General features: G+C 33.6%; 1 protein-coding gene across 1 annotated transcript; it reads right to left on the bottom strand.

The window, feature by feature from the left end:
* Nucleotides 1–13211: 13211 nt before the first annotated feature.
* On the bottom strand, nucleotides 13212–23450 carry LOC141900266 (phospholysine phosphohistidine inorganic pyrophosphate phosphatase-like). The gene is made up of 7 exons (XM_074787070.1): nucleotides 23286–23450; nucleotides 20390–20580; nucleotides 19833–19986; nucleotides 18551–18614; nucleotides 18014–18106; nucleotides 17172–17263; nucleotides 13212–14076 (listed from the first exon to the last, which is right to left on the bottom strand). The coding sequence occupies exons 1-7, from the start codon at nucleotides 23417–23419 to the stop codon at nucleotides 13986–13988; spliced, it is 819 nt and encodes a 272-aa protein (XP_074643171.1). The 5' UTR covers nucleotides 23420–23450; the 3' UTR covers nucleotides 13212–13985.
* Between the last annotated feature and the right edge of the window lie 231 nt (nucleotides 23451–23681).

Genomic DNA, 23681 nt, shown 5'->3' with positions numbered 1-23681 from the left:
ATTGAATCGTATGAATCTAAAATGCAAGATCTACTTAACAATCCGGATGTTTACAAAAAACTCAAATCGAACCCGTTAAAAATGATGCAAAATAAATTCAATAAAGGACTGTCGGACATTATTGCGAATTTTAAAGATGACAATGTTTCGAAAACGCTGGACAAATTTAAATCTCGGTTACCGTCGCTCCCTTATCTCTACGGACTTCCAAAAATTCATAAGAAGGATATTCCGCTTCGACCGATCATCTCCAATTGTGATTCACCATCTTATGGACTATCTAAATATTTGGCAAAAACTCTTTCACCGGTTCTTGGCTCATTTTCGAATGCCCATTTAGGATTTATTGGAATGTTTAAAAAATGTTATTCCTGGGCATGATAAATTTATATCTTTTGATGTTGCTAGCTTATTCACTAATGTTCCTTTAGAACCTACTTTGGACTTTCTTAGGAGAAAGTTACCTACTTTAGATTTTCATTTTGATATACCGGTTGATTGTCTTTTGGACTTAATTGAACTTTGTACAAAAAACTTATATTTTCAATTTGGTTCTAACTTTTTTGAACAGATTTTTGGTATGGCTATGGGGAACCCACTTTCCCCTGTTCTAGCTGGTTTATTTTTGGAACATGTCGAAAGTGAAATTCTTCCTCTTTACACCGAAAGTAGACCCAAAATTTGGCGACGTTACGTTGATGATATTCTTTGTTTAGTTTCCCCCGATTTTAATGTGAATGGGTTCTTACATTATTTGAACTCTTTATATCCTACTTTGTATTTCTTTATTGTTTTATGTCTCCATCTAATTACTTATTGTCCGTTTGTCTGCGTCAGAGTGTGTTAATCGTTGTTTGTCTCTCTGTCATGTCACTACTCGTCACCTTTGTTTTTGTATCATTTTCCATGTCTCAACCTGTCTTGAATCTGTGTTATATAAATAGCTATGTTGTTAATCGTTGTTTGTCTCTCTGTCATGTCACTACTCGTCAGCATCGTGAAATGATAAATTGTTTGACAGTTGAATTGATAAATTGTTTGACAGTTGAAATGATAAATTGTTCGACTGTTGAAATGATAAGACAGTTGAAATGTTAAATTGTTTGACAGTTGAAATGATAAACTGTTTGGCAGTTGAAATGATAAATTGTTTGACAGTTGAAATGATAAATTGTTCGACTGTTGAAATGATAAGACAGTTGAAATGATAAATTGTTTGACAGTTGAAATGTTAAATTGTTTGACAGTTGAAATGATAAATTGTTTGACAGTTGAAATGATAAATTGTTTAACAGTTGAAATGTTAAATTGTTTGACAGTTGAAATGATAAATTGTTTGACAGTTGAAATGATAAATTGTTCGACTGTTGAAATGATGAATTGTTTGGCAGTTGAAATGATAAGACAGCTGAAATGATAAATTGTTTGACAGTTGAAATGATAAATTGTTTGACAGTTGAAATGATAAATTGTTTGACAGTTGAAATGATAAGACAGCTGAAATGATAAATTGTTTGACAGTTGAAATGATAAATTGTTTGACAGTTGAAATGATAAATTGTTTGACAGTTGAAATGATAAGACAGCTGAAATGATAAATTGTTCGACTGTTGAAATGATAAGACAGTTGAAATGATAAATTGTTTGACAGTTGAAATGTTAAATTGTTTGACAGTTGAAATGATAAATTGTTTGACAGTTGAAATGATAAATTGTTTAACAGTTGAAATGTTAAATTGTTTGACAGTTGAAATGATAAATTGTTTGACAGTTGAAATGATGAATTGTTCGACTGTTGAAATGATGAATTGTTTGGCAGTTGAAATGATAAGACAGCTGAAATGATAAATTGTTTGACAGTTGAAATGATAAATTGTTTGAAAGGTGAAATGATAAATTGTTTGACAGTTGAAATGATAAATTGTTTGACAGTTGAAATGATAAATTGTTTGACAGTTGAAATGATAAGACAGCTGAAATGATACATTGTTCGACTGTTGAAATGATAAGACAGTTGAAATGATAAATTGTTTTACAGTTGAAATGATAAATTGTTTGACAGTTGAAATGATAAATTGTTTGGCAGTTGAAATGATAAGACAGCTGAAATGATAAATTGTTTGACAGTTGAAATGATAAATTGTTTGACAGTTGAAATGATAAATTGTTCGACTGTTGAAATGATAAGAGAGTTGAAATGTTAAATTTTTTGACAGTTGAAATGATAAATTGTTTGACAGTTGAAATGATAAATTGTTTGACAGTTGAAATGATAAATTGTTTGACAGTTGAAATGATAAATTGTTCGACAGTTGAAATGATAAATTGTTTGACGGTTGAAATGATAAATTGTTTGACAGTTAAAATGATAAATTGTTTGACAGTTGAAATGATAAATTGTTTGACAGTTGAAATGATAAATTGTTCGACAGTTGAAATGATAAATTGTTCGACTGTTGAAATGGTAAATTGTTTAACAGTTGAAATGATAAATTGTTTGACAGTTGAAATGATAAATTGTTTGACAGTTGAAATGATAAATTGTTTGACAGTTGAAGTGATAAATTGTTTGACAGTTGAAATGATGAATTGTTTGACAGTTGAAATGATAAATTCTTTGACAGTTGAAATGATAAATTCTTTGACAGTTGAAATGTTAAATTGTTTGGCTGTAAATTTAATTGTTATTTGATTTAATCATTTAAAAGTTTAATATTTTTAAAATGATTATAAAATATTTAATTAAAAACTAGCAAACTAGCAAACTGTTTAATTTTTCTCTTAAATAAATGGATGGTTTCATCCCAACTGGGAAAAGTGATTTGAAACATTATTTAGTAGCAGGTGGATTAATATTGGCTGCGCTTTTCTTTTATTATGAAAATATCAGTAAGGATTTGATTAATGAAAATATAAAATTAAGCAAGAAATTAAAGAAGTTAAATGGAAACAATCACAGAAATAAAAAGAATAAAAAAGTTAATGATTTAAATGATTTGGAGGATTAAAACAACATCTTTTAATTTAATTTATTCTATATATTTTGTCTATAAAAATGAGTGAAAATAAGGTATTAGAAATATTACATCTAATATATAAAAATCAACAGAATACTAAATCAATTATTATGATTTCAGGTTTATTTTCATTCTCAGTTTATACTATAAAACAGTTGTTAGAATTCTATGATTGCTGTAAAATTAGATACACTGAATTAATAGAAAATATGAAATATATTTTAGATAGATTGAATAATATTAAATGCTGTGAAATATGCAATAAAAGATATAAAAATAAAAAATCATTAAGGAATCACATGTATCTTCACGAACTTGATGAAAAATTATATGAATCAAAATAAGAAATCGACTGTTAAATTAGCTGAAAATATAAAATATATTAGTTGAAATGTATGAAAATGAGTAAATTATATTTACGTTAAAAAAAGGAGGGTTGAGGTATCAATGTATTAAATACGTATCAAATACGTATTAATGGTATTAAATACGTATTAATGGTATTAAATACATATTATGCTTTATTTCTGAAAATGAAGTAACAGAAGTAATTTATGTTTTAATTCATTCAAGTATGATATTGTAAATTCTTTACATTTGACTGGCATAATAGAAGAGTGATATTAGTTAGTTGGCTTATTCAATAAGAGAAACAATGAAATAATACAAGAGTGATACTAACAGTTAAAGTTATTGAATTTTTTGTTAAATCTATTTGAATTCTAGTCAATTCTTGTTAACCAATAGCGCGAATACAAATCAAAAAGATTTAAATAAAAAAACAATAAGTTAAATAAGCTAGTATTAGATAAAGTAACTTATTGTTTTTTTATTTAAATCTTTTTGATCTAAAGTATCTACTAGTTCAGTAATTAAATATGTTTCATTTGATAATATTTGATTAATAACAGTAATATTTTCAATTTTATAATACCTTGCGGACACTAAATTTGTTGCTGAAATATAATTTTTGATGTAAAACTGTGAAAATGATTTATTGGTTTCATTGATTTCGATTTTAAAGTTGGGTTCTTCTTCTTTCTTCATTTTTATAACACAATTTTTATTAAAACTCATTCAAATATAAATATTCAATGTTTTAGATATGAATTATTTCACTCACACTTTTATATTGAATAATCTATCCGATTTATATGTTATTCATATATATTTTATTCATGTATATGAATATTTTAAGAGTAATAGGGGTAATGGGCTTTCAGGTTAAAGGTTGAATGGTCGAGTTCATTAAAAAATGAAAAATATGAAAATAATAACAATTTCTACTTGAATTAGGAGTGAAACTCATAAAAAATGAAAAATAATTCTCACACACTCGAATTTATTTCACTCACACTTTACTCGCACTTTTTTCTAGCGAGCAAAAAATGAAAAAAAAATTCGAGTGTGTGAGAATTATTTATCATTTTCTATGAGTTTCGCGACTAATTCAAGTAGAAATTGTTATTATTTTCATATTTTTCATTTTTTATGAGCTCGACCGTTCGACCTTTGATTTGAAAGCCCATTACCCCTATTACTGACGATTATTATTGTATTGACCCCACAGTTAAGTTGTGAAACTGAAAATTTACCACATAAGACCAGAACCAAAAGAAAACCCTGCTTCTCGGGCCCGACCGACCCTATATTTCGTCGTTTCAAATAATCATGTTTAGAATAAAATATAATTTCCTACCGACCCTTTTTCAAAATTGTGGGTATAATAACTTTTTTTCAAAAATATACATGTGGCCGACCGACTACCAAACTCTCCTTTCTCGTAAATATCTTTTAATTTTTTATCAAATCATGATGTCGGCACTAAGATCAACACCATAAAAACATTTTATTACATCGGATTTAACAATTTGATTCTGGAAATGGTGCAGCCATGCTCAGACAACTTTTTTATCATTTCAACTGTCAAACAATTTATCATTTCAACTGTCAAACAATTTATCATTTCAACTGTCAAACAATTTATCATTTCAACTGTCAAACAATTTATCATTTCAACTGTCAAACAATTTATCATTTCAACTGTCAAACAATTTATCATTTCAACTGTCGAACAATTTATCATTTCAACTGTCAAACAATTTATCATTTCAACTGTCAAACAATTTATCATTTCAACTGTCAAACAATTTATCATTTCAACTGTCAAACAATTTATCATTTCAACTGTCAAACAATTTATCATTTCAACTGTCAAACAATTTATCATTTCAACTGTCAAACAAATTATCATTTCAACTGTCAAACAATTTAACATTTCAACTGTTAAACAATTTAACATTTCAACTGACAAACAATTTATCATTTCAACTGTCTTAACATTTCAACAGTCGAACAATTTATAATTTCAACTGTCAAACAATTTATCATTTCAACTGCCAAACAGTTTATCATTTCAACTGTAAAACAATTTAACATTTCAACTGTCTTATCATTTCAACAGTCGAACAATTTATCATTTCAACTGTCAAACAATTTATCATTTCAACTGTCAAACAATTTATCATTTCAACTGTCAAACAATTTAACATTTCAACTGTCAAACAATTTAACATTTCAACTGTCAAACAATTTATCATTTCAACTGTAAAACAATTTATCATTTCAACTGTCTTATCATTTCAACAGTCGAACAATTTATCATTTCAACTGTCAAACAATTTATCATTTCAACTGTCAAACAATTTATCATTTCAGTTGTCTTATCATTTCAACTGTCAAACAATTTATCATTTCAACTGTCAAACAATTTATCATTTCAACTGTCAAACAATTTATCATTTCAACTGTCAAACAATTTAACATTTCAACTGTCAAACAATTTATCATTTCAACTGTAAAACAATTTATCATTTCAACTGTCTTATCATTTCAACAGTCGAACAATGTATCATTTCAACTGTCAAACAATTTATCATTTCAACTGTCAAACAATTTATCATTTCAACTGTCAAACAATTTATCATTTCAGCTGTCTTATCATTTCAACTGTCAAACAATTTATCATTTCAACTGTCAAACAATTTATCATTTCAACTGTCAAACAATTTATCATTTCAGCTGTCTTATCATTTCAACTGTCAAACAATTTATCATTTCAACTGTCAAACAATTTATCATTTCAACTGTCGAACAATTTATCATTTCAACTGTCAAACAATTTATCATTTCAACTGTCAAACAATTTATCATTTCAACTGTCAAACAATTTATCATTTCAACTGTCAAACAATTTATCATTTCAGCTGTCTTATCATTTCAACTGTCAAACAATTTATCATTTCAACTGTCAAACAATTTATCATTTCAACTGTCAAACAATTTATCATTTCAGCTGTCTTATCATTTCAACTGTCAAACAATTTATCATTTCAACTGTCAAACAATTTATCATTTCAACTGTCAAACTATTTAACATTTCAACTGTCAAACAATTTATCATTTCAACTGTCAAACAATTTATCATTTCAACTGTCTTATCATTTCAACAGTCGAACAATTTATCATTTCAACTGTCAAACAATTTATCATTTCAACTGTCAAACAATTTTTCATTTCAACTGTCAAACAATTTTTCATTTCAGCTGTCTTATCATTTCAACTGTCAAACAATTTATCATTTCAACTGTCAAACAATTTATCATTTCAACTGTTAAACAATTTATCATTTCAACTGTCAAACAATTTATCATTTCAACTGTCAAAAAATTTATCATTTCAACTGTCAAACAATTTAACATTTCAACTATCAAACAATTTATCATTTCAACTGCCAAACAGTTTATCATTTCAACTGTCAAATTCATCATCTAAATTACATTGAACTGCACTATCTTTAAATGATTTTTCATTATCTAATTCACATTGAATTCCAATATTTGATGAATTTTCATTATAGATAATTTGTTTATTATCAAAATTGAAATAATATAATTGTCTTTTTTCAATTCTTAAGTTAATCAAATCATTGTAATCTTTTGAATGTATTATATCATCATTTCTTTCATTGAAAGGAGTTTTAAGAATATTAATTATGTTTTCATCTAAAGTTCCTTTAAAATTTAAAACTGTATTGAACAATTTAGGATTTTTAACACCATTATCAAAAGTATCTACTAGTTCAGTAATTAAATATGTTTCATTTGATAATATTTGATTAATTACAGTAATATTTTCAATTTTATAATACCTTGCGGACAATAAATTTGTTGCTGAAACATAATTTTTAATGTAAAACTGTGAAAATGATTTATTGGTTTCATTGATTTCATTGATTTCGATTTTAAAGTTGGGTTCTTCTTCTTCTTTCTTCATTTTTATAACAAAATTTTTATTAAAACTCATTCAAATATAAATATTCAATGTTTTAAATATGAATTATTTCACTCACACTTTTTATATTGAATAACCTATCCGATTTATATGTTATTCATATATATTTTATTCATGTATATGAATATTTTAAGAGTAATAGGGGTAATGGGCTTTCAGGTTAAAGGTTGAATGGTCGAGTTCATTAAAAAATGAAAAATATGAAAATAATAACAATTTCTACTTGAATTAGGAGTGAAACTCATAAAAAATGAAAACTAATTCTCACACACTCGAATTTATTTCACTCACACTTTACTCGCACTTTTTTCTAGCGAGCAAAAATGAAAAATAAATTCGAGTGTGTGAGAATTATTTTTCATTTTTTATGAGTTTCGCGACTAATTCAAGTAGAAATTGTTATTATTTTCATATTTTTCATTTTTTATGAGCTCGACCGTTCGACCTTTGATTTGAAAGCCCATTACCCCTATTACTATCGTCCGATCAGAAAACTACAAACTCAAAACGTGCAACAATAACGCTTGTAACATTTTAACTCACATTTGCAATATATTTACGTCCATCGACCATTACAATACATTTACCAGTCTCACTAGAACAGAGGGATTTTTCTATATGACATTTTCACACAATTCTAATGTTTGTAACTATGTAGTAAATTTCTACATTTATCTTTTACTGGGACGAGAATTCGTGAATATTTCTGTTTGAAAATCCGCTTTAGAAATTCAGACAAATAAGCAATGATTTCAAACGTGTTTTCGAATTTGTATTTATGTTCTTGTTTTCTCACAATATGAAAATGTTGGTGGAAATTGCCCTTATTTGAAATTAATTAATAACTGCCCTAACAAATTCCTGGCAATGAAATTGTTGTAAGATGAAAACCCACTATTTACGAATTAAAAGAAATCTAAAATCGAGAATTTATTAATTGAAACAATCTAAAATATAAGAACACGACGTTTCGATCTCACACTAGAGATCATCGTCACCGTCACCGTTATCTTATCATTTGTTCACCACGTTTGAGTGTGGTTATCGTACCAGAAATTGTTGTAATCAGAGAATGATCGCGGGTATTGTTAGTGAATAGTCACCACACCTGACTGGTCACCAATCACCACAGTGACCAGACTTACTTACAAACTTGTTCAAAGGTCTAGCATCCCTGATGTCCCCGTTTCGAATCCAGGGAGAAAGACACTCTAAATATTTGGATGGATATATGTAAGCTGTGGGTACTGGAGTGTGTAATGGGTATGGTAGTGTGATCTGTGTGCATTTGTGGCCAGCACACAGATCACATTGTTCAATTGGGTTTGGTCCAGGACTCGCGAGATTTTCAACAACACGGAAGTAACGTGTAATAAATGATGACTTGAATTGCATGACTACCTACCACCCCTCATTATTGTTGGAAAACTAAACGTTCCGCACTGACTAAAAATTAGTAATAACATTTTAGAAATGGCCAGAATTTTAACTTAGGTTCTATCTCATTTTTATTTTACTATTGCGATTGGTATAATTTTTTTTTTAAACGGCCGTTAAGGCTTCATGTTTCGTCTGCAATTCACTGCAAATAGTAACGCAACTATGCACATTTCAGTGTTTTTGGCAGCTGTACACTCAATCGGCACCGTTCGTGACTAGCTTCACCGCGGAATTATCATTAATTAACATCGCCATATCACATCATCAACTTATATTGTGCCTTAAAACCCTAACAGCCGAAATAATTGAAATGCACACACGATTTCTATCATTGAAAATTGAGAGAGTGGCCATGTTTGTGTTTGCTGCTTCGCGTAAATCCCGCACGGTGGCGCACCCGCGCGGAGTGGGGCCAATACGTCTAGGTTTAAGTTCAAGTTTTTGGCTTTTCGATAAGTAATTGAAAGATTTCTCTTTTTGGAATAGATAACAGCTCTTGGGAACTTCTGGATCCAGTTCCGCAGTCAAATCTGAACTCACAACTGTGGACAGGGTCCTCGTTACTGTCTGGTGTTTATGAAGTTGAATAATGAACTGATGCTAAAGTGTGACCTGTGTTTTCTCCGTTTAGATCTGATAGACATTTTCCAAAATGTTTTCCAAACGTTTTAAATTCATTATTACATATTTCGCCATTTAAAACGAGAAAAATTTTCGCAATTAAATGATTTCTTATTCGTTTCAAATCATGATAAAACGAAAGAACAAATTCCGTTTTCTCCATTTTCCGTTTTAACGCGGCAATAAAACGAAAAAAATCACACGATATTAACGTTTTATCACACGATAAAACGAGTATTTTTCGCTTTATCGTGCATAAAACGACTTTTTTTCGTTTATCGCGCGGATTTCTCGTTTTAACATGGTAATTTTCGCTTTATTGCGCGTTAAAACGACTTTTAGGCGTCTGTAATAAAAATTTGCACCATTTGTGATTTTTTTTCTTACATGGCCTGAATCAGTCACCATACCTTGCTTATGACGCCAACAGCTATTAATTTGAACCAAATCAGTAATTGCGATATTCCCATCATCGACGGCGGACGCTTGTTGTTTTCCAAAAAAAACGTTACACTCCGCCTAACTCGGTTCTATTTGCTGGACCGCAACTTTTTGCCGAATTACCGAATACCGACTCGAGAGATCGGGAATTTTAGCCGTTTTACGTTGGGGATCAGAAAATTTGTAATGGAATTTCACCGATGCAGTCGGTTTACCGAGTAGGATGGAGTCTTCAGTACATAAGTTGCTATGGTGGGTTGCCTTGTTCACAGTTCCATTCCCTACCTGTTACCTCTCCCTCGACATTACAAATTATCGTTGTGGTGCTAGCCAGAAATGCACACAGGTCACACTACTACCGATCAGACCCCTCTTGCTACTAACACCTTCCAATTATCTAGTGTGTTTCTCCCGTTCTATATCTCACACCTGCTATGTCGATACAATTTACTGATCAGTTTTTTGGATGTTTCTATGAATTAATTGACCAGATCAAATATTTCACCACATTTGTCATCTACTTTTACTTCATAACGTCAGTTTAGATACTAATATTTAATCATGTTATACTAGTTCAGTTATTCAGAGGTTCAAAAATGGTTTCGTCTGATCAGTAAACTACTAATAAATCAAAATGTACAATAGTAATACTTGTAACAGTTTCACTTACATTTGCATTTCACACTTCCAAATACAATCGCCATATTCTTACCAGTCTCACTGGAAGAGATTTCTTATATAGCATTTTCACACAATTCTATCTGTGTAACCATGTGATAAATTTCTACATGTATCTTTTGAAATTCGTGAATATTCGTGACAATTTGCGAGAAAAATTGCCCTTATTTGGATATAATTAAGGACACCCGAGGGCCAGTCTCGTAGACTTATAGTATTAGTCACACTTTCGTTTATAATACCTCAGAAAAGCCAAATTTACTGCTGAATGTAATAATCAGGCAGGCAACCACTCCGGTTTTTCTCACCTTTCAAGCGAAATTGAAAAACAACATTTCAATTAAAACGTTTCAATCATAAGTTTCATTAAAAAAGTGAGTTTTTAGCCTCTTTTTAAAAATTGTCAGTGACTTGCTATCACGAGTAGATTTTGGCAATGAATTCCATAAAGTAGGACTCGTATAGCTAAAACATTTAGAGCCAATATTCCTCCTAGGAACTGGTTTACAGAGAATTGACCTATCCAAACTTGAGCATAGTTGACGGCATGGAATGTATGGAGTTAAAAGTTCAGATAAATATTCAAGCGCTATATTATCTAGACATTTGTACGTCATTAGTAATATTTCAAAATTAAATACGTTTATGAACTGGAAGCCAGTGGAGTTGTTTTAAAATGGGAGTTATGTGTTCACCACGCTTCGTCCTAGTAATAAGTCTTGCAGCGTTATTTTGGACTAACTGCAATTTATTTAGTAATGAGAGAGGTAATCCAGTTTAAAGAGAATTAACTTAATCAATTCTCGAAATGACTAGCGAATTGACAGAAAAGTTCACAGGTTTCAAAATCCTAAAGACGTCGTATCTTACTAAGGCAATGTTATGAAATGAGGATTTTACACTATAGTTTCAATGTCAGATGTATATCTTATGATTATCAGTAAAATAACAATTGAAGTAGATACTCTATTGATTTAGTAATTACCAACTTTGGAGAAAGATAATTAATATCATCATAGTTCTGAATAGTATATTGTAAGTTTGGCACTCTCTCACATGTCAGTTTTACGCTTATGTCAACTCTAGTCATCACTTATAAATATCTATTTAACATTTTTGAGATAGTTCAAAAAGTCCAGTCCAGCTCAGTTCAGTCGAGTTCAGGATAGATCAGATCAGAACAGGGCCGACCTGCGAGTCGTGAGCTCCGGATATTATAGCGAAAAGGCCGACCTGCGAGTCGCGAGCTTTGACATACATCAATAAATAATATTCACGTCAGATCATCGAAAATATACTAGTTAGTATTCTCCTCGTCTGGATTCGGATTTTAAAAGACGTTCGACAAAGGATCACTTCCGATAGTAGAGCACACCTCTTTAATAGTCTCTCTACAACATACGCACGGTATCAACTGGTCCACCAGCACGAAAGTACACCTTTCTCCTGATCGTGGAATCGACGAAACAAAGTTTACGTCTATTCGTTTCAGCAATATAGATGGAAGTTTGCTTTCTTACACACACTCTTTACTTGTTCGCCCAATTAAAAAGAATCATCAAAATGACGCCAAGGTTGACTACACTCTTGGAAGGATAGAGAGCGTGATTACTTTTTGTAAGTGATATATTGACGGGCAGCTTTTTCTTTACCGGATCTCATGAAGTAGCATAAACTGTGTTTTTGGCTGATTTAATTGTAGCATTCTTATCGTCATCCATTCATCAATACAAGACACAGCATCACTCAAAACCTGTAATCCCTCAGAAATCTCAGCGGTATCAGGGCGGACCACTTTATATAGTTGGTCATCATCTGCGTACATATGATAAGAAAGATTAAAAGAATTGATAAGATTGCCCAATGGTTTCATGTACAGTGAAAAATAAAAGCAGACCTAAAAGGTAGAATAAAATGTATTAAAAATCCAAATCAAAATTGGCAACCGGACTACCATTGTTTCCCGTTAGATAACAATCAACAGAATTAATAAATGTCTCCAGTAATTTTGATCGATGCATTTGATAGTGGGTTCTCGCATTTATTGGTCGAGTTGAGGCACATGTCTGACCGCACACACACACCGCGCACATGTTTCTCTTTAATTGACAGCTTGGAACTCAACTTACATCTTAATCTTAAAAATTACTTTAACATCGAAGTCGTTCTATAAATCAACACAAAATGAATGAATGATATCTAGTCATTAGGCCTATCCTGAAGATTGCATACATAACTGATTCATCATTTCTTATATTCATTCTTTAATTACTGTGAACAGCTATACCACAAGGGGAGGGGGTTGTGTACAACCAAATAGTCGGCTTAAATAAATTCTCAGTCTTGTGTAAATGGTTACCTTGATTTCTCTCCCCATGATAAACTGTTGTCCCAGTTAATTTCCTCTCTGTTCAATATAACAAAGTTTTGTGCGCAATCATGTGCATCGTTCCTTTTGGTATATTCTTTTGTTACGTGCGGAAAATGAAACTGATAAAAAGCAAGAAATTTTCTGCGTAGCCTAAAAATAAACTAGATTCCTTCAACAGACGGATGATGGATGAAAAGTCAATGCAATAATCCCACTGGTATTATACTCAAGTTCTGAGAAACGAAATTCTTGTTTCATTGTAAATTTATTTTTATTATATTATAAACCAAATGTAAACTACTTATCTCACAAATAAAATGCTGAAAAGCCAATTATAGATATCTATGGGCTGATGGAGGTCAGACTGTCCATTGCTCTTAAAACTTCTAGAACCGTTTATAGAGCTGTGCATCTTACAGATACAGTAAACCTAACATAAAACACCTTCAGATAAACTGGATACTCACTTATATTGTAGTGAAAACAATGGTCTCATTACTGTCCAACTATAATTCCAAAGTATTGAAAATGGAACATTCACATACACCGCACCGAAAGGAACTACTTGGAAATCTTATAAAAAAACACTACCTAAATCTGATCAGTACAGATTTGATATATGCCCTGCATTTGAAGCTCTGATTAGCTCTTAAAATTCAAACACAAATTTTATGTAAAACGTTTTCATTTTGTGTCTTCTTTATGTGTAGGGCCTACATTCATCATACAGGACAAAATACGTTGTATACATACAACCAAAAATACATACCAGTAAAAAAGATTATGTATTTGAATTTGATATAAAAGATATTGCAAGATATTGCACGATATACAATGGATTTCATATATATCCGGCAAAAATCTGGTCCCATCTGGTACATTATATGCAAGGTTTACTGTATATTTTCTGGTGGTGAACAGTTCTAGCAGCTACTTCATCTGCTTTATCTTAGTCAGTTCTATGTCCCAGGTTTAAGTTTGTTTTCATGGGCAGCTGATGTCTAGACAACCAAGATCGACGTCTAGACAACCAAGATCGACGGAGTTGCCTTCATAGTTTTTTCTTATTTATATTTCAAGTATAAATCGACTGCTTCAGCTAAATTATCCACGTAACAATGAGGTTTCACAGTTGGATGATTTTCATCTTGCGGCCTGAAATACAAATAGCAGTCTTATATCAAGATTAGGTTTCAATTAGTCAAGTTTTAATAAACCATTTTACAGTTGCTAGCCGCCATTTTGTTAGGGTACTTTTGTCCCGTATTGTTGGGTCATTTTTTTCTCTTTTTTAAAAACTATCCGTGATGTGTATTGTATCATATTTCATCTGTCGATGGATGGATTTTGACAACTTCAGCAACATTCAAACCGCGTGAATCTCTACTTTTCGCAGTTATGTAAAAATCATTTCTCAAATTTACAACAATGCGACATTTGAGCGATATAAAAATCGGTGGTCAGTTTTTGCCGTGCACATAGAAATTCAGGGTACTGAACTTTGAAGTTCGTTATTTTCAGAAATAATTTTCTAAAAAATCCAAACATTTCAAGCACTGTGCGCATAAACGCACACTTTCAGGTGAACTTTGAAATTTTAAGATATCTTGCCTAGTTTTTTTCCTATGGCTCTTTAACTGCAGCGCGTGTATTGTCATTCCGAGATTCGGCGCTGTTTTCTTTGCATGTATTTCAGTATATGGGTGTTATTCCTTCATTTTCACTACACTTGTCTCTACGGAAAATGGTTTTAATTGTTGGTACGAGTATCAGGTTTAAATATTACGGCATTAATACTGTATTCCGTTCTCCGGCGCTAGTTCGTAATGGCTGTAATGGTAGCCGCTTTTACAGCAGGCAGAGGCTTACGTACATGCACCCAAGAAAACCCAAAATATCACTCTTTTGTTGTAAATGCAATCCACACACTTCTTGCGTTTTTGTGATGGTAGATGTCACTTTTTACTTTTTATCACCTGCGTCTGACATTCGAACTTGATACTTGATATTTCACCACCAAAACAAGAAAACGTTTTCCTATATTTTCTTCCCAATCTAATCAATCTTGAGTGTACTTAATAGAAAGTATTCATAGAAAGTAGCTGAATATTTGCCCCACTCCATTTGTCCAGCTTTTTGACCACTTCTCCATCCATCTAATTTCAGCAGATTTTTATGTAAATTTATTGATAGACTACTGATTTAAATGGTCATCATACTCGATTTTGAGTGTTATATTTCTTTTCTTCTTCCATCTCAATATAGGCCCATATATTCTCCCGCGCGCAACTTCGAATGCGTGATCAAAATGCCGCTCAGTCTCGCTGCTAAAACTGGTCAGAAAAATCCCTTCAACCCCAACATCTCTAATGTCTTCGATCTATTATATTGCATAAACGACGTGATATTTAAACCTGATACTCGTACCAACAATTAAAACCATTTTCCGTAGAGACAAGAGTAGTGAAAATGAAGAAATAACACCCATATACAGAAATACACGCAAAGAAAACAGCGCCGAATCTCGGAATGACAATACACGCGCTGCAGTTAAAGTGCCATAGGAAAAAAACTAGGCAAGATATCTTAAAATTTCAAAGTTCACCTGAAAGGGGGTGTTTATGCGCACAGTGCTTGAAATGTTTGGATTTTTTAGAAAATTATTTCTGAAAATAACGAACTTCAAAGTTCAGTACCCTGGATTTCTATGCGCACGGCAAAAACTGACCACCGATTTTTATATCGCTCTCATGTCGCATTGTTGTAAATTTGAGAAATGATTTTTACATAACTGAAAACTTGAGATTCACGCGGTTTGAATGTTGCTGAAGTTGTCAAAATCCATCCATCGACAGATGAAATATGATACAATACACATCACGGATAGTTTTTAAAAAAGAGAAAAAAATGACCCAACAATACGGGACAAAAGTACCCTAACAAAATGGCGGCTAGCAACTGTAAAATGGTTTATTCATCAGGGTCCGATCTAAGGAATAAAAGCCACTTGCCCGGGGCAAGCATATCTGAAATTTCGCTTGCCCCTCCATAAGCTAGTTGCCCTACACAGGCATTCCGATCGGTGGCATTCACATGCGTTGTATCGAGTAGGACAAAGCTTTGAGACATGAAATTGCACTAGCTCGGGGGACAAGTGATAATGATAACCTACTTGCCCTGATGAGAATATACTCGTCCCGGGCAATCGGACAAGTGCTTAGATGGGACCCTGTTCATACAAATTTTATCTGATCATTAAATTGTACTCGTCAAAATTCACTTTTTGATGCACTATTATAACTATTAAATCTATATATGCTCAATTTGACTATTTCATTTAGTGTCATAGGTCTAAACATGGAGTATAAACTAGATTATACTCTAATTAAGGTCTAAAATAGGGCTATACGTCCAAGGTCTAAAATAAAAATCTAAAATTTCTATAAACTATATTTACAATTTACATACAAAGCCTATGTCACTACCATAAATAATCGATGAGCAAAAATTGAACAATAACAGCAGTTTAATTGGAGTCAGAGCAAAACAAATGTGATTGTCTCCCTCACTGCAGCCCCCTTTCAAAATCTGAAGCCATTTTGCTTTTCATACACCTGTACCTGAATTAACCAACTAGAACAGGTTAAATTCCACAAGCAAAATGACTCCTCATTTACAGAGCGAATTTTTTGGTTATCCATCTTCCGGTCAGAATGTCCAGATGGCTTCCAAACATCTTCCACGCAAAGCTGAAATTCTTTCTTTGAGAATTCCAGTTCACCCTCTCAATCTTACTTGAAAATATCAATATCCTTGATAAAATCTCACACTCGTCGAAACCCAGTAACTGGGTTTCATAATTGTGGTGTAGGCCTACCTGTTCCTAAATCGTATTGCATGTTTTTTGCCCCCAACCCACTGAACACCTCTCAGGGCTTTATCATTGGGTTAAGTATATCTTTCCCCTTTTTCTGCTGCAGCCTCAAAATTTAGACCAAGACGGGGGCACCTTGTTTGTAATCAACCAAATCGTTTTTCGTGATGATGGGCCCAAGGGGGATACATGTATATAGATATCAAACATCACGATACATGTATAAACCAAATATCAAGACAATACACCAAAGTGTGTTGAAAATTAGATTCTGCTTAAGGATGAAAGAAAATGAATGCAATAGCACTCTGGGGCTAAGCCCCAAGTGGGCAAAAAATTTGCAGCCACCTGGATCAAAGAGAAATGAATAATTTACCTGTATTTTCCTGTACGCACTTGAACGCCGAATAATCCAGCCTTTTGCGATCCTCCTACATCACTTACAATATCATCACCTATCATGACCACCTGAAATTCACAGTGTTATGAAATAATCCACAAATGTCATACATTCGCTTCCCATGCACCATATTGGACTTTTTACTTCAGTTACGGTAACAGTTACTGAAATAAAAAGCCAATGCCCACTTAGTGAACAAATACGGTACAGATATCAATGAGCTTGATGAAACTCCCCACAATCATAAAACTTGTCATGAGCTAGAATTTTACAAAGTATGCATGGAAAATCTTTATATAATTATTCAATATTTGAAGCCCCCAGAACAAAGTCTGGATGAACTAATTATTTCATGCAAGGAGATGTGTCCTATAACGATGCTGACAATTATAAAATATCAAGACTAAAAGTCAAAACCATTTTTACCTATGAGGTCTGATGAGACTAAGACTTAAGATGATGAGCCGTAAGGAGATCAAGAAAATTAATTCAAATGTCTTCAAAATTTCCATTGAAAACTTTGTAAAAAGTGCTGATTTTGCCAAATCAATAACAACTATGACCACCAGTTAGTCATCTAGAATCTTTTTTTGTTATGCAAACGCAGGTCTAAGAAAGATGCATGTAGAAACCAAAAGCCAAGACAATCCATTGCCTAAACTGGATTCCATCTACAGATTGATGGGCAAATGGATAGACAAAAGCGAATTCAATATCAGGTGGCTTGTTGAGGCCACTGGTGAATCCGGTTCACCAACTGGCTAATGTGTCTATGTAGACAGTTGATTATCATCATTCAGTGCCATCACAAAACTTACCTTATTGGCTTCTAGATTCATGTCTTTAACTGCTGTTAGGAAGAATGTTTCAGAGGGTTTTCCAACAACTTCAGACTTAATATCACAAGCATACTGCAAAAAAGTACATAAACCAGTACAGAGCCGTCGGAAGGAATTTTTCAGTGGCGAGGCTTATTTCTGAAGGGTGGTCTGGGGGCCTTCCCCTAGAAAAATTTTGAAAATTCAATCGCTGGAGATGCATTTTGGGGCCATTTCACGGTCTCATTCACAGAAGCATGAGAAGTCGTGAGCCAACCATCTAGTACAGAGAACAACAAGCTGCTACGCGGTACAGCGTGCTTTTGAAAAAATGTTTGTTAAGCAAAAAAGTGGGGCGGCTTTAGCCGCTCCTGTTCCGACGGCCCGGCAGTAAAGAAATTATGCTTGAAAATTGGCAAAATACTTAAGAAAATATCTTATAGGAAGAACTAATAGTCCAGAGACACAGCCCTAACGTAGAGCGGGAACAACATCTGCGCTTGAGAAAAGGTTTTTTCATACATAACACAAGCTTACCTCTAATGCTTTCGCAAATGGACCAACGTCTAAGTTCAAATTATCATCGCTCTTGTAAAATTTTCTGAAATAATACATGTATTAATTGTATTGATGAAGTAACAAGCTAACACACTTCATATTATGTATTCTTGTCAACCAATAAGTAAAAATATACGTTAGTGAGGAGTAAAAATATACGTTATGAAAGCCTACAATTTTGAAAGCAATGTTTACTTTATCAGTTTTGAGTCTGAAAATTTCATTCAAAATTGACTTAGAACCGCTCAAGTTGGTGATCTACCAAAACTCTATTCACAAAAAAAATAATTCAATATTCCTGATTCCTTGTAACTCAGTATCTGGTCAATTTGGCAAAAATTTAAAGTTCCAACATTTCCAATAAGGCAGAGTTTACAGTATCGCATAACCGCCTTCAAAATACCCCAGTGGTTTGTTTCACTTCATAATGCAACAAGAGGCCCGCGGGCCTTACCTTCATGACGCAGTAGAAGAAGAATGATTCAGTATTCAAAGTTTTACAGAAAGATTTACATTGTAACGATGTAACAAGTTTTGAAATAGTTAAGCTGGTATAGGCTATGTGGCAATAATGTTCATTTTCGGTTAATATATCCTTACATGAAAAGACAAGCCCATTTAAGCTGCCCCAAAGATCACACTACATGAAAAGATGCATCAAGAATCGGTGAAGGCATCGTGCTGAAAAGAAATGGCAACCCTGGTGGCCATGCTTGAACTCAATTTTCAATAAGGGGTAGACATTTCACCGACCGAAATTCTTACACCTAGTATCATGAAAATGTATCAAGAATTGCAGGCCGTTTCGTGCTAGAAATTCAAGATGGCTGACCTGGCGGTCATATTTGAAAGCCGATGACCTCCATGTACAAAAGGCATGGACAGCTTACCTACTCTGATCCTCACACCAAATTTTGTGGAAATCCATCAAGAATTGCGGGCTGCATCATGCAAACAAGAAATTCAAGATGGCCACCAGAAATTCCACACTCTGCATTAATAAGATTAAAGTATTTATTCGTTTGACAAATCTTCCTCTGAACTCCCACCAACAAGTTATAAGTGGCGACACTAAAATGACGTCATCGACTCACTACCATCTCATAACTGACTAAGTCATGAAGGTAAAAATCAAGTATACATTGTATCCTCAATCCGAAAAGCTTTTAAGCCTTTGATTGGCTGAACTAAATACTTTTGACATTTGAAAATGAAGGGATATGTCTAAGGCAAGTGAGGAATAGGATACCCTTATACCTACCCCATTCCCATCGTAATCAGCACTGGTTTTTCCATAGATAAGAGCTTTTGAAAGGCTATATTCACATTTTCATAAGAAAATATTTCACCAGCGTCACCAATTACTACACAATTAGGGTCAGTTTGATCCATCTCAGAAAAGTCTGGTACAACATCTACGAAATGAATGTGAAATCCTTAATAAGTAATAGTACGTAAACAGGCTAAGCAGTTCAAAGCACTTTTCTACTCAAGGAGCATTTTTCAAGCTATTTACAGGCAAAAATCACAGTGTAATCAGGAGCAGAATCACAATATATTGCAGCACCAAAAATGCAAAGACATTCTGGTTGATGATCCATGCTGCCGCTAACCTAACTTAAATGGCTGGTTTCCATTGGTGGAAACTTTACATATGCTGAAGAACCTGTTTTTGTGAAATAGACGCACTTTTTGTGAGAAGAGAATTTTTTTCTATCAAAAGTGAGCATGTGAGAGCTTTTGCAAAAATGTGTAGAACTTTCAAACTTTTAAAGACTCGCTAACGACCCTAATCTTAGAAATGCAAGAACTCAAAACCTGTGTGCACTAATAGATGGGGCCGAAGTCCTCGCTCCTTCAACACTTTACACACTGCAGGGGCTGGTGGAAATACCAGCGCATCTTTGATCTGTTCAAATCCGAGACGTTGCAATTTGGATACGATATAACTTCTTGTACATTGAGTTTCATTCGTGCAGAATCTAACCGGCACATTGGCGGACATTAATCTGAAAATATAAAGAATATAAATCTTTATAGGCGATTATTGGATTGAGATTCCTTAGTGACCTAATTGTTGGTATCAACTTTATTTGGATAGGCTTAAAGGAGTGGGTGGTTTGTGAAACTGAACAATCAATCCTGTTGCTGACCATTGGCCCAGTTAAAAAGTCAGGGCTTCAGTTTCACATAGCCTAAAGGATTAACTCCTTATTCGATTCAGATAGCCTCCTGAATTTCAGTGCATCTACACTGCTGTGCGGTGTATGGGTGATGGAGTTTTTATCTCTATTGAAAGATGGCAGGACGTGTCAAACAGTGAAATATTAGTAAGTAAAGATACACCGTGCCGGGATATAGACGCACTGAAGCAGCGTGCCCATTATTCAACACACTGGACGCAGCTTTTTTAATTTTCAAATTATCTCCAGCATCATCAGGTAGGCCTATTACATAGTCAGCACTGAAAGGGAAGATCAGAGTACCCCAGCTGCGCATTTATCAACGAATGTACTCGTTTTCAAGTATGGTACTCATCACATTTACTTACCATGCTTACCATGCTCTTTCTTGAGCATGTGACACTATCAAATTTGTTGAAACGCCTTTATATACTAAAAGACATTTCACAAATTGTGATAGTGTCACACAGTTGGATGTAATAATAGGATTTATAACAGTAACATCACAAGTAGGTGTCATATAAAATAAAAGTTTTAATTTTAGATGGAAAAACGAAGTTTTATATTATTATTCTGTGATTTCGCTGTGTGTGGAGCCAGCATGTGTGGGGCTAGCGGCTGCTATTATCTTTTAAACGTACCAGTAGCAAGACGTTTTTTCTCAGATTTATTGCAGAACAACCACTCAAAACACAGATACATCATTAATAACCCTAGGAACTGTATCCGTCGGCAAATGTCTCAGTCTGAACCTGAGATTTGGTCTTTCCAAGCAAACAGCGTGTTTACGTTTCGTTATTGCAGGGTTGCTTGGGAACTCATAAACTTGAGGATTCAGGAAATCAGGAACTCAAGATGTCTTTTCAGGGCTTCCACTACTTCCATACCTTCCAGCAGTTTAAAAGTGACTTGAGTTGAAAAAAGTTAAGGCAGGTGATATTTTGCCAATGCGGCATTATTCCTGTTAACGCTATTTTGCCGATGGCGCGTTCTGATTGGCTAATTGACTCCGCGTATGCGCTCTGAGGTGCGCGACATAGAAATTGTGGAGAACAGAGTTAGAGAAAATAGGAGCATAAAGCGAGATTCGAACCCAGACCAGCAGATTTCTAGCCTAACGTCTTTTCACTAGACCACCGAGCTCACTCAAAACCACCCGTAGGTTTTCACTACATATAGCCTCACCTTACCCTAACCCTAACCCTATCCCTAGGGGTAAAAACGGACCCTAAACCCCACCCTCTAATCATAACCCTAACCCTCTGGACCCTCTAGACCCTTAGTCAGTAACCTGTCTGTGGTTTAGTTTCACAATCGGATATTTTCACAAACCACAGTCAGGAATGGGAAGGTCATTTTTGTATGAAATCTTCGTCAGCCAATTTGACTGACGAGTAATTTGCCTGGCATTTCATTGTCTCTTAAGATATCCGTCTAATTTTTGTTGTAATCGACGCACAACAGATTCGTAGTTTGTCTGATACCTATAACACCTCACCTGACGATCTTAATCCATGTGCAAATCGGCCGTGAAGTGAGAGTAAATTTCCGTCGGGTCAACAGCTGCCATTTTGAAAATTACTGGAGGTGCTGGCACCTGTGGACTGAGGCCAGGACAACAGCACAAACTAACGAAGCGAAACGACGAAATTGAAAAAAATATTAAGAAATCAACACTTATTCACATTTTTCTTTTACCAGAATTTATTATTTCATTATTTATTATGGAAAACACGAAGATTTGAAATATAAGTTGGAAACCATCAAAAATAAAAATTGTCGTTTCGTCTTGGAAGTTTTATATAAATCCTTGTAGGTCCCCTGTCTTATCATGCCACATGTGCAATACAAAGAAATGGCGGCCAATGGCGAAATTGGTGGAGAAATTAATTAATTTCTCAAAATAATGTTGATTAACCACTCGAAACATACATAAAATTGGATTATTTCGAAAGGTAGCTGTGTTAGTTTGTGAATTAAGCCATTAATTGTGGACTGAAGTGAATAGAAAGTATATTTTTGAAGTGTTACTTTTTTCAACCGTGTTTTGGTCCTTGTCATCCCTAACGTTGGTATAAGCCCATCCGATTATAAAAAGCTTACCACCAACGATTAGGTAACTAACTATCTAGACCCTAACCTAGTCAGTTACCTGTCTTTGGTCTAGTTTTACGATCGGATATTTTCACGTTGGTATAAGCCCATCCGATTATAAAAAGCTTACCACCAACGATTAGGTAACTAACTAGACCCTAATTAAGTTTCTGTTTCTGTTTCTTTACATTGACGTGACCACTTCTGGCGTTGAATGTTAACGACAGTTATTGAAACCCTAACCCTAAACCCAATATAATGACTTTATTGTTATATTTTATTACTATATCTAATTATATACAGCCATTGGCAAAATAGTGTTTACTAAAATAATGCCGCATTGGCAAAACATCCACTTCCATAAGTTAAACTTGCTTGTAAAATGTAGACAGTTGCAGTTAAGTTAAAGAGTGAAAGTAATTCCAAGAGCATGTCACCTGTCAATAGCTGCAACTGAACCATCTACGACAGTTCCTAAACCTTCTCCGCAATTGTATAAAACCCCACTAATGTCCAGTAAAAAACCACCGATGCTTTTCGAGTGTTCCGACCAAAATTTGACAGCTGTCATCCTTCTTTCAATATGTGGACCAGCTGCTACTGCCCTCTACATTCGATACTGGATACCACTGAATCATCCTCGCTTGCCAGGGGTCAGGTATCACTCCCGAACTCGCTTCCACGTTCGGGGAACAGCTTTAGCGTAGTGGGTTCGAATCCCTTGACGGGTGAAGATGCCACTGAATAAGCCAATAATTAATAAAAACAATTGGAATCAATAGAATCCCAACATTGAAAGGAATCCAACTGTATGGATTATAAGATAAATAAAA

This window comes from Tubulanus polymorphus, chromosome 2 (genome assembly GCF_964204645.1).
Source record: "Tubulanus polymorphus chromosome 2, tnTubPoly1.2, whole genome shotgun sequence".
Classification (NCBI taxonomy): Eukaryota; Metazoa; Nemertea; class Palaeonemertea; order Tubulaniformes; family Tubulanidae; genus Tubulanus; species Tubulanus polymorphus.
Note: the sequence above shows the minus strand (reverse complement) of the source record. Positions and strands in the feature narration are given on the sequence as shown.